General features: G+C 38.9%; 2 protein-coding genes across 4 annotated transcripts; one reads left to right on the forward strand and one right to left on the reverse strand.

Annotated features, from left to right (window-relative positions):
- Window positions 1-54: 54 nt before the first annotated feature.
- On the forward strand, window positions 55-6,997 carry selenot1a (selenoprotein T, 1a). The gene is made up of 6 exons (XM_026150119.2): window positions 55-277; window positions 1,067-1,177; window positions 4,360-4,486; window positions 5,968-6,055; window positions 6,192-6,358; window positions 6,473-6,997. The coding sequence occupies exons 1-5, from the start codon at window positions 144-146 to the stop codon at window positions 6,314-6,316; spliced, it is 585 nt and encodes a 194-aa protein (XP_026005904.1). The 5' UTR covers window positions 55-143; the 3' UTR covers window positions 6,317-6,358; window positions 6,473-6,997.
- Window positions 6,998-7,551: 554 nt separating this feature from the next.
- Window positions 7,552-11,641, reverse strand: LOC113010871 (glutamate-rich protein 6). 3 transcript variants are annotated; one of them, XM_080292594.1, is made up of 11 exons: window positions 11,574-11,641; window positions 10,525-10,651; window positions 10,338-10,424; window positions 10,055-10,245; window positions 9,868-9,932; window positions 9,560-9,726; window positions 8,930-9,012; window positions 8,620-8,778; window positions 8,336-8,391; window positions 8,178-8,221; window positions 7,552-7,871 (listed from the first exon to the last, which is right to left on the reverse strand). In XM_080292594.1, the coding sequence occupies exons 2-11, from the start codon at window positions 10,648-10,650 to the stop codon at window positions 7,617-7,619; spliced, it is 1,233 nt and encodes a 410-aa protein (XP_080148720.1). In that variant the 5' UTR covers window position 10,651; window positions 11,574-11,641; the 3' UTR covers window positions 7,552-7,616. The 3 variants fall into 3 exon arrangements, with proteins under 3 accessions (XP_080148720.1, XP_026005899.2, XP_026005902.1); XM_026150114.2 differs by having other exon boundaries at window positions 8,178-8,391; window positions 11,574-11,638; XM_026150117.2 differs by having other exon boundaries at window positions 8,178-8,391; window positions 10,580-10,653; window positions 11,574-11,634.
- Window positions 11,642-12,139: the final 498 nt, after the last annotated feature.

Here is a 12,139-nt window from a genome sequence, read left to right on the forward strand (position 1 = left end):
GGTGGTGCTAAAGATGAAACCAGTACTAGTTAAAACCTGCGATTGGATGAAGAGGAAAAGGAGGGACCAACCAGAAGCGAAATGTACAGATTAACCTGCCTGCGTACGACGGGTTAAGGAAGAGACCGTCGAAGAGGATAGCCATGAAGTGGATACGGTTCTCGCTCCTGGTTTTGGGGGTGTTTTCCCTGTGCTGTGCCACGGCTGGTGACAGCAGCGGCATAAAGAAAATGAAGATGCAGTTTGCCACTGGACCTCTTCTCAGGTTTCAAATCTGGTAAGCAAATGAGCCAAAAAACTGGCGAGTCATTGCACGCTAGCCCCCGGCTAACAGTGTCGCAGGCCTAAAATAAACGCTCGCCGATAGGAGGTTAATTTACCGGATGTTTGTTAGGAAATAACAACGCTCCGGGTTGTTCAAACTGAATAAATAAACAGTTGTCAAAAGCTCTACTGAAATCATTTTCTGGAAGTCGATAATTTTTTGCACTTTTTTCGTAAACATTTGGTGGAAAACATGGCTTCCACTTCCGCTGTTAAACCTTTAATAAACCGTCTACTGTGTGTAGGTTATGGTAATGTGTTATCATTGTTACGCTACGACGACAGGATTTTTCCCCCCCCAGATTACAGTAAAATAACTGGTCTGCAGTTATTGTTGGTAAATTTAACATATTGTTTTCGCTGATAGACTTGGAGATTTTAGGCAAATTAGTCCACTAACTATTCTAAATATTAACCTGACCAGGAGGCGGTGTGCTAACCTGAAAACTCTCACTTTGTTTGACGTTTGTGTACGAGGAAAGTATTTTTTTAAGGCCACGTTTGCAATGTAAATAAGCTAGTCACTAAAGCAAACACAGCCCACAAAGGTGAACATGCAGCTTTCATGTATGATAACGCGCTGCTGCCAAGTCACATATAAAACTTTTGAGTAAATGATCAACAGAGAAGTTTAAAATTCAAATCTTCGTGCTAAATCATCAACGTAACCTTTGTTAGCCTGTCCTGTTTTGACTTTAGACTGTGCTCGGCTTTCTAGCAGTGTCCTTGTTTCCCCCCACAGCATTTCCTGAGGATACAAGCGGGTGTTTGAGGAGTACACGCAGGCCTTGTACCAGCGGTACCCAGACATCCGCATTGAAGGGGAGAACTATCTTCCTGTTCCCATGTATCGGTAAGCGAGAGCGAAAGATTGCCTGCCTTGTTACAAGTGGATTACGTCGAGCCTTATTAAAGTGGGCTGAAAGCTCCCTGGGATTAGCCGTGATTTGTCTAAGGAAGTGAAATTCTCAAGCACGAACATATCTGGCCATGGATTGGTGTCTGGTAGTTTTGGTAGACACTGCTTAAACTGCTGTCCTTTTTAAAGATGTTTTGATCCAGTGTCCTAAAATCACTCCAATGAAGAAAATGTCTACAAATCAAATCGAAATGTCAGCAATAGATAAATTGTTAGATGAACTGGGCTAATTTTACTCCAGCTTACTTCATTTTGCATTCCCAAGTTTTAAAGATGTTAAATGGGTACTCTCCGCAGGAAATCCAAACAACTGTGATGCATTCCTTAATTGCTTAAATTTTCAGGCCATGGGGCTGAAGTTGCATACCTTCCTTGGTGTATACAGTACAGGCATGGATGTGATGGTTTCAGCTAAAGTATTTAAATGTAAATTAAGTGGAATGTCATACTATTTTAGTGTTTTAGTTTTATTTGTCACATTTTAAGTTAATGCAGGGTCAGCATTACAGATAAATTTGTTTCACAAGATATAACAGGTCAAAAAGCTACAGACATAGAAGTTTAAAAACTATAAAGATTTAAAAAAAAAAAAAGAAACAAAAGAAAGAAACAACATAAATGAAGTCAGAAATCTTCTGAAATGTAAATGGGTGGGTGGGGACATGCACTTTTTTTTCCTTCAGTTTTTAAAAATGTATAGCTTTGTTATGGTGTAGGATTATATGACATACGTAATGGTCTATTAGGTATTAGTTAATAGTAATGTAGCCTTAACTTGGGAGGGTAATGAAAAATCTGTTCCAAATGACCAAATCCACCACTTCCCATATTTCTTATAGCCCTTTTCCACTCGTACCTACTAAGATTAGCTCGCCATGGCTCAACTCATTTTCAAGGACTTTCCATTGGGTTGTAGTACCAAGTACTTTGGTACCTAAGCCCCTTTTCCATTAGTACCTACTGGCCATGGATTACCACACCTAGACTTGGATCAACTGGTTTTCTATTACAAAGCAGTGGTACCTAACACACGTGACTGTCGTCATAGCTAGGGATGGGTATCGAAAACCGGTTCTTGTTGAGAACCGGTTCCCACTGTTTAAATTCCTTGGAGTTGTTTGCCATTTTTTTTAAACGATTCCCTTATCGATTCCAGTCGCCCCGAATGACGTCACCACGTTGCGGAGCGTCATTTACCTGGCAGGAAACATGGCGGCTCAAACGCTCAAAAGTTTGATTATACTTTATGAGAACAGATGACAACAGGGCAACTTGCAATACTTGCAAAGTAGACATTTCATTTAAGGGAGGAAACACTACGAATATGGAAAAGCTCACAAAACACGCGATAACCTTAAATGAATGTCGTGTTTTTAATTCCGCTTCGGACCCAGCAGCAGCGGTAACGTTTGCACGTCCTCTCCCGTTAATGTGGCAGGTAAATAATCAACTAACAGTGCATATTATGTTAGCGCGATCTGCCTTATTACAAAACCTGCCATTACTGCGCATTTAGGTGATCATGATGAGAGAGACAGACAGACAGTCTGGCTCAGATGCTGGCAGTTCTCGCTGCAGTCTACCGTTAACATCTCCTTTCAGGCCAGGATAGACGAATGTCACAGAGCAGTGGCTAAGATTGTGGTAAAAGGCTTGCACCCATTTGCCACAGCAGATGGTAAGTGAATGTGTTTAATTGTAGGCAGGAACATTACTGGATATTCTTGTGTAATTGCTACAGAATAATTTGTTATACTTTGTTATTGCTACAGAAGAATATTTATTTTATTATTTTACTTTTTTTTTTTTACTTTTTTTTTTTATGTCCTGGGGACCCTGTGACACCCCATTGAAGAGCCGTAGGCTGGATCTCTTAAGATGTCACTGTTGGGTTTGTAAGGCCATGTTACTCCTAAATTTTTATCTTGTTCAAAGAGAAGATATAAAAAGTTCTAAGCTATTCGACCTTAGTGTTCTCCTTTTTTTTTTTTTTTTAAAAAGAATCGAATCGTTAAACAGAATCGAAAATGGAATCGAAATCGTGAAAATCTTATCAATACCCATCCCTAGTCATAGCACCACGTCTGAGCATCCCACGATGTGAACGCTAGACTCTGGAAACACAGCGTTGTTTTTGTAGCAGTTTCTCTCATTTCCAGATTTTGATTTTTGTGAACGAGATAAGTGATGCTACTGACCAGCCAATCGGTGGCATGCAGTCTGATGATGTCACATTTTAGTACCTGCTCGGATCGCTTAGACCCCTGGTCAAGTATTTACTAAAAAAAGTACCAGGCACTATGACAGGCGTAAATGCATAGTAACTAAAACCAGCATATTAATGATCAAGGAACTGACCTAACAGCCCATTATTCAATCAGTGGGCTGGTTTCAGTTATAATGCAATGCAATGCACTGTTTATAAGGTTGGGGAAACCTGCAGTCAGCTGAGACTGAAGAAGTCACTTGGATGAGTGATGAAATGTTTCTCCCACTGAAAACACTACATCCAGATGAACAGAATCAACTTTTTGGGATTTACTTACCTGGATGATTGAGACTTGCATCAGAACATTAGGTATTTAGCTAAACCAACAAGTCCATCTGTACAACAATCAGCACTGTGACTTATGATAATAAAGTTCAAAAGAGAACTTATAAATAACACATGAAATCTTTCTCATTGTATTCTAGTTGCTATGGAACAGTTTCTTTGTGTTTACCGTTTTAGATGGACTATAACTTGGTTTCTGAATAATTAGTCTGTGGCATTTTGAGGAATCATTGCCTGGAGAATTGGATTGTATTTGTATTACATGTGAGATGTATTTGTGTAGCAGTCCCAGGTGTTGTAGTTAAGGTGTGGTGTTACTGAGACTCTTAGGTATTTTTCTGGGCTTCTAATGAATACACACGAGAAAAGCTGTGCAAAAGAAATGGAGATGGTATCAAGCCCCCTCAGAGTCTTTAACCATTGTTTTCAATGTCTCACAATGTAAAACTAAAGATTTTGGAGAGATTTTACTTCAGTAACAAGCTCTGTCTGCTTTATGCTATCACGTATAAGAGCTGTATTCAAATCCATATCTAAACATATTTTTGTTTTGTTTCCACAGACACGTTGCTTCCTTCCTGTCTGTTTTCAAACTGCTGGTGATTGGGCTGATTATCATCGGCAGGGACCCATTCGCTCTCTTTGGTATGCAAGCCCCCGGAATGTGGGAATGGGGCCAAGGAAATAAGGTAAGGTTTCCTGGAATCAAAACTGTGTCCTTATGGGAACGTTTTTACTGTAGTGTTTTTATGTGTAACAGCGTGTTAGACGGCAGACTCCGGCTTTTCAGTAGATGGAGCTGCACGTTGTTTTGGCAAGTTATTGCAGATAGCACAGGCGTGGGTAGCATGTAGAAATGAAGAAAGGTGGGCTCTAGTTTCCGTTTACTTACAGGCTGCCAAGTACAACTAAAACCCGCAGGATTTCATTAGCTCTTCATTTGGTGGCTTCTGGTTGTTTTGTTAAGTATTGTTTGGCTTGGATTTGTTATCCCCAGGGTTAGAGACCTGGCAAATCCCAAAAGCCTTCCTGCAATAATGGTCGTTCTTGCATTTTAACAGAAGGCTGAAAAAGATTAAAAACTATTTTTGTGCCATTGAAACCCAAGCGCATAACAGCAACTCTTGCCTTTAAATACACAATAAAGACTTATTCATTTTGGTTTGGGCTGGTTTTGCTAGTGAATTTGTTCTTTTAAAATTGCTTCTAAGCCACATATGTTTGATAACAAAGACTATCTTAAGTTTTTCTTCCACTGAGTATGTGTTTGATTTTAAAGCTGCTTTTGGTATATGCATGGAATCCTTTCGCATGATATTTAACATGAATCTAGACTGCTATCACTAAATCAGCTGGCTTGAGAGCAGAAATCTGGTTTTAATGACTGTGCCAGGCCCTGTCATTTGTTGTTGTGTAATCCTACTGCACTGTAATCTCATCAGCCAATATGGGGAGAGCTGCTCAAGAGTGTGCGTCAAAAACAGGCATGCACAACTCTGTCAGTCCCTGTCATGCGAACTGCAGACGGGTAACAAATAAAACAAAACTTAGACCTGCAGTAAAGTCTTAACGGCATAACTGCAGGAGCCCATATGTTACTTGGATTTAAAATGTATTTATTTTGAGAAATAGCCATATACTTCACAATGTTAACATATTGGCAAGTGTTACTCCACTGAGAGTGACTACTGAATTGCACTAACGCAGCGGTCCCCAACCCTCGGACCGGTGCCGGTCCGTGAGTCGTTTGGTACCGGGCCGCGAGAGTTGAGGCTCAGGTGTGAAATGTATGGTTTTCAGGATTTTTATCGGTTTTCAGCGTCATTTTGTTATCGTTTTTATCATTAACTCGGTTTTCCTGGATGTTTTCACGTGTGTTATGAATAAATCTTCTTTTTTTTTTCGGTACCGGTACTAGTTTTATTTTGTTGTAGTTATCCGCGACACCTTAAAGGCCGGTCCGTGAAAATATTGTCGGGCATAAACCGGTCCGTGGCGCAAAAAAAGGTTGGGGACCGCTACACTAACGGATGGCATGAACGTCATATTTTAAAGCAGCTACATGCTAACCTGTTACTACACTTTTATCCTGTGGGGTTTTTGTTCTAATTTCTGCTCACTGAACATTGCAGACTCTGTTTAAATAAAAGAAATCTTTCCTCTCCATCAGATTTATGCCTGCATGATGGTGTTCTTCCTCAGCAACATGATTGAAAACCAGTTAATGTCAACAGGAGCGTTTGAAATCACATTAAATGGTGAGTGTTATTCTAGCACGTACTTAGTGCCCAGTGGATTTGACTTTATTTCATTTTTCTTGCAATAACATTCATAAACTTGAGATGATGGAACAAAATCTAGCCCACAAATTAAAATGAAAATATTCTTTTATAGATGTACCAGTGTGGTCCAAATTGGAGTCAGGTCACCTGCCCTCCATGCAGCAGCTTGTGCAAATCCTGGATAATGAAATGAAGATGAACGTTCACATGAACGCAAGGCACCACCACCATTCATAACCTTACTGTTCAATTCCTAGCTGAAGCTAAAAGCCCATCCATGTAAGTACAGTCGTGTGACAAAGACTTTTTTTGTTTGTTTGTTTTGGAGTCACTTCTACTAAAGTGAAGGTTTATGCTTTTTAATTTGGCCTGCTCCTTTCTCTGCCCTTCTAGGTCTGAGGTGGGTTTCTCACTGGGCTGTGAGGTGATGTTTATGAACGTCTGCGCTGAAGGCAGGAACACTGCTAGCACAGACTGGATGTCCCCATCACTCTTCACTGCGCCCCTTAGAGATGACCCGCCCCTGACGCCAGAGTGGGATCCATGGCAACAGTGCTGGCCATTTTGTCATTTTCTTGTACTATTCATACTACTACAGAGTTCATCCAGGTGATATTAGTGAGCCCATAAGGAGAGAGTTAACATTGGTTCTTGTAGTCTTTAACTATTTGAATATAATTTGATCTCTGTGGGGAAAAAAAGAAACTATGTGTCATTTGTACCACTGAGCCAAATGTAGAAATTTGTTTATCAAGTAGTTTACCGTGTAGAAATTTGCAGCACTTAAAAGTCTGTCATCACTGTTGTGAAAATAACATTGGGAACCTGTTGGTATGATTTCTGAATTTTTATATTTACAAACCTTGGAGGAAACTAAGAAGATTAATAAAACATATTGTTAACTATTTAACTCTGAAACTGCGGTGTGGTGTTGAGTTGACATACTAACGCATCTGTTGTCATCAGGCTTATAATTTACTGTGGGTATACTATGCAATGGTATGAAATATCTGGAGTAACAACCTGATTATCTAATCTTTGGGAAGCTCTACACTGATTTTATATTACAAGGCAAAAGAGAGGAGAAATTAAAAAACAAAAAAAAACAACTACAAGACCAGCCTAAAAGAAATAAAGTGGTTAATGTGCAACAGATGACTTTATTTAGACAAGGAGTAATGAAAGTCATTTATTGGGTTAATTGTATAATACCTTTACTTGATATTCTCTTTGTGAAACTGGGCTCCATTTAAATTGAATTTAAAATAAAGGTAAGTCTGGCCTTAAAAATGAGAAAATACTGATTCAGCCAAGCATGCTATAAGGATTATCTCTATATATCGACATGCTGGCACTCAGGTGCTAGTACATAAAATGGTTGTTTTTTTTTTTTTTGTTTTTTGTTTTTTTTTTCCTTTCGTTTTCTGGTAACTAAAGTCAAAAAAATGAGACATGCAAAATGTTTTTCCAGCTTTGCTTTTTTTTTTTTTTTTTTTTTTTCCAGTCACTGTCATCATGTTCCAATATTACATATACATCAACAATCCTGAAGGCACTTGAGGATGAAGGCTTTGTCACTGTCATTCATCATTACATCATCACTGACTTTCAGGAGCCTTTGAGCAGTAACCTGTAAGTGATGGGCTGGTGTAGTCTTAAGTTTTTGGGGATGTAAGGGCGTCGTCAGGTACTGGTGAAGATGCTGAATTGCTGCGTGGATCCTGATTTTGGCTGCCAATGCCAGCAGCTCGTCTTTAGAGAGCGATGAACCTGAAGTATGCACGTATTCACCCTAATCAAAGATTTTTCACGTTAATGAAGCACTTTAGCATTTGTTACAGTCATTTTGCAAATCATTTAAACCCTCTGTGTAGTTAAATGTTAAAATATTTGCTTTCATAAAGAAAGACATCAGAAAACTGGTAGTAATGCATACCCATATCCAAACTTTTAGACTTATTCCAGTGTCATACTCAAAATGAACATATTTTCCAATTTTTGTTTTTCCATTTTAGCCCTTATGTTTTGTCATATGTTTAATTCTATAAAATAGCCAGTTCACAATGTGCAGACTAGTTGCACAGTGCTTCAGTCTTACCTGAGCGCAGCAGGTACCCACACTGAACTTAGCCTGTTGCCTGCCTGCCAAGAAGGAAACAAACACTTGTTTGTTCCCCAGGACTCGAACTCCAACAGTTTTGTTGAGGGACAGAAAGATGGGCTGCAGGGGTGTGGGAGTACCCCAGCTCCACTTACAAGTTACATTGCCTGCATTGTTTAAGCATCGGCCACCAGACATGTTCAAGGACAGCCTGCAATGCGAGTACAGAAAAAATACATGCATATAAATGGACTGTAGCTCATTGCCATTATGTATTTATGCTCACCTGTGCAAATTTTAAATATCACATTTACACCCCATAGACAAAAACATTTTTTGACAGCAACCTCTATGACAACAACTATAGGGCTAATAATATAATTTAAAGAGGCAATATTTAATAAATGGTAAATATTAAAAAAAAAAAAATGCTATCTACCATATGTTTCCATTGGTGTGATAGCATGTCGCTCTGCCATCAGACTGGAATATAGCTCTGATTTGTTGATTAGGGGCACTGACGTCGTCATACACTATACAAACTCTTCCATTGTGTTCAGTGACGACGATAAGTACAGCCAAGAGGCCAGAGGGATAACTGTAACCAAGCTGGTAAGGACAGGAACACTGACTATAGAGGATATTCAATTCAACTGGAATTCACTGGATTTCTTTAATGTTTAAATTGTGCATTTTTAAATCACTTCCGCAAAGTCTCATGATCAATCTGATCAAATCTGAGAGGATACAAGACCTGAGCAGAGCCACCAGGGAACATGGTAAGGAATGTGATGCCACTGGAATAAAATTTCTGTAAAACTCCAGACCCCACCTGTGAATACAGATAAAGTTCAAAAGAAGAAATTATCATGTCTAGAAATTCTATTTTGCACACAATAACATGGACTTTTGAAAAATTATTTTTAAAAAACAATTATTATTCTTATAACCTAATAGTGTGGAGTTTGAAAGAAGTGGGAGGGTTGCTTTATTGCAAATTTACCTCTACATTCAAGTTCTCTTTCAATGTCTAAACTCGTCAGCCTCTGCAGGGTCATTTTGATTGTCTTTTGGCCTTTTTACCCAGCTTTACTAGTTTACGATACTAAAACTGAGTAGTTTCTCTTTATAAATAATAATACTATTTAGCGTAATAATAAAGTCTTGCATTTGTGAAGGTTTTGGGTTCAATGTATTATGTAGACACAGTGTGACCACATGGGGGCATTGTATTAGTGTGTAATGCAGCTGTCTGAGGCCTCTATTCAAACATAAATGAAACCTCTGTGTTGGAAAAACGTCATATATTTACAATATAATAAGACAAAACAAGCTCTGTGGGTCATGAAAAATAGAAGTAATATTAATTTGCATGTTACCTGATGATTACATATGCCAAACTGAACTGGTTTCCAATCATAAAAAGGGAGCAACACCTCCTCCTCTTCCATTTTTAAGCATTTTTCACTTGTGCTACTGCAATACGTTGTCCCCTTTCCTGGAGCATGTGAGAGTCTTAACCTGAAGACCCCTGGTGCAGAGAAAGCTAAACAATAGCAAAATAGACTGCGTTAGTTTCACAGAGCTTTATAAAATCAAGATGCAGTTACCTGTCTGTCTGTCTGTCTGTTTATTATGACTATGCAAAAGTTTCAGGCTTCCAGTGTGAATGTTGCTAACTACTCACAGGTCTTCCCTGCAAGCAGATTAACTGGGTAACCACCATAGATTGTAGATTCTCTTGATTGTATTCTATGAAAAAATACAAAATAAGTGCTACTCATATTAATTTTGCACATTATTTGAGTCATATTTCTGTTCCTACTTTCATTCTGTTTACAGGCATTTTCATGCAAAATCATACAAAAGTGTACCTAGGTTTTCTCAGAAAGCCTTTCATAAACTTGTGGTAAGCTTCACTCTCTCTGGATTTGTGATACAGAATTTCCATCTGGTCTTTTGAAGTTAGATTACCAAAGGTTAGGTTAGATCGCTCCTCAAACAAAAGTCTCTGCTTCACCAGGATTTGACATAGCTGCTGCCGCTGAGCACAACAGAAGTGGGTCTGTGATGGACACAGAGGAGGGGGTAAGGAGGTCATGTAGTACAATAGGTGAATTTAGGGATTTTGACTTGACCATTTACAATCTGCCTCACCTCAGGATTATGTACCCATGTTAGAACAAGTAGAGGATGAGCCTTTTCCCCACAGTACTCACATTGTGCTGGGTATTCTGTCTGGGACTGAATAACATTTTTTTTTTTATCAGAGTAACATTATCTGTAACACCTTGCTTCCTTCCTTAAAAAGTAAGGAGATATTTGACTTTTAATTTATTATTACCCTTTGGGGAAAAGTTGTTAAATTCATCCTGTGATTGTCAGACTCACGATTGTACCTCAGAACTCCCGCAGCTCTGATACAATAGGTGGGTGGGTCACTGACAGGTTTTGGGCAACTGCATCGCATCCTCTTACCAGACAAAGAGAAAAAATGACAAATAAAAGGAAACATTCAATGATTTTAGAAAGAGTGAGATATTAATCCATATAATAATATCAAGATTATTATATGACCATGTGAAACCAATCAAGGTCTTATATGGTCGTCTGGAACATGGAGTAGATCACGAGCTAATGTAGCAGTGCCATTTAATGAAACACAGAAGTCTGAATAAGAGAACTGTTAACAGTGTTGGTATGTATTTATAAATATACACTCACTGGCCACTTCATTAGGTATTCCTGTTCAACCGCTTACATCTAACCAGCCAATGTGGATGTGGTCAAGATAACCTGCTGAAGTTCAAACTGAAGAATAGAATGGTTATAAAGGGTGATTTAGTCCAGTAGAGGGCCTTTGGGATGTGGTGCAATCAGGGATTCAGCTGACAAATCTGCAGCAACTGTGTGATGCTATCATATCAACATGGACCAAATTATCCGAGGAATGATTCCAGCACCTTGTTGTCTCTGTGCCAAGAAGAGTCAAGGCAGTTTTGAAGCCAAAAGAAGATCCACCAATCTAATAAAGTGACCAGTCAATGTACATGTAGGAGATATTTTAGTACTTTGAACAGACTTGCAGGAAAAGCTGGACTTCATCTTTTTGTCTTGACTGTGTTTAGTGTCTTTATCCCAAGATAAAACAATCCATCCTCAGCTCAATGAGCTAGTCTCATGTGCTACCAGGAATCAAAACTTATTCCTAGCACATACACACCCAAGTATAATACGTCTAATATATTTTTTACATATATAAAAGCAGTCATCATTTAAGGAGGGAAAAAAGACAGATAAAGCTGACAGTTGGTGAAAACAAACACCTCTATACATAGTCTATGAAGATATGAAGATAAGATGAAGACAACACGACAATAAAACACCACGTACTTGCCGCAGTGGTAGTCAAGTATTGAGCGATTCTTCAGACTAGCCGGTGTTGTTAGTAACCATGGAGATGAAATAGCTGTATGGCAATGTGTAAACATAACAGCAGACCTCATCTGTGTTGCTGTCTGACTGGTTATGCTAACATTCATAAGCGTTCTGACATAAATTTCTAATAAACAGTAAAATCTATGGTAAGACCCCGGATTTTAAAAAAGCCAAAACCTTTCCACAATTATTGTAATGTGTAAATATGGTAATCTAGTGTTTGCAAAGGATTTGGAGGCAGGGAATAATCCCACCTCAGTGGTTCATTTAACAGCCTTTCTGCAGCTTCACCAGCAGGTGGAGCTTTGGTGGTTGCCATGGCATCGTAGATGTTCAAATTCTCGATATTTTCTAAGCACGTAAGAGGTTGATCCCCAGTTTTCATTGGTCAGCTTGGAAACTGCAGCTGAAACTCGCTTCCGTGACCGAAATTGTTTTTGCGCCTTCCATTTATGAGTAGCAGAGGTTTCTGAACACATGCAATACTATTTTTAGATGGGACAGCGGTTGTGCATTTATTT

The sequence above is a fragment of the Astatotilapia calliptera genome, chromosome 18 (genome assembly GCF_964374335.1).
Source record: "Astatotilapia calliptera chromosome 18, fAstCal68.1, whole genome shotgun sequence".
NCBI lineage: Eukaryota > Metazoa > Chordata > Actinopteri > Cichliformes > Cichlidae > Astatotilapia > Astatotilapia calliptera.

Coding starts and splice junctions, on each gene's coding strand:
- LOC113010871 (XM_026150114.2), bottom strand. CDS start 10,650: ATGCGATGCAGTTGCCCAAAACCTGTCAGTGACCCACCCACCTATTGT. Junction 8,392..8,619: donor CACACCAATGGAAACATATG/GTAGATAGCATT, acceptor CTCGCATTGCAG/GCTGTCCTTGAACATGTCTG. Junction 7,872..8,177: donor TGGGTACCTGCTGCGCTCAG/GTAAGACTGAAG, acceptor ATCTTTGATTAG/GGTGAATACGTGCATACTTC.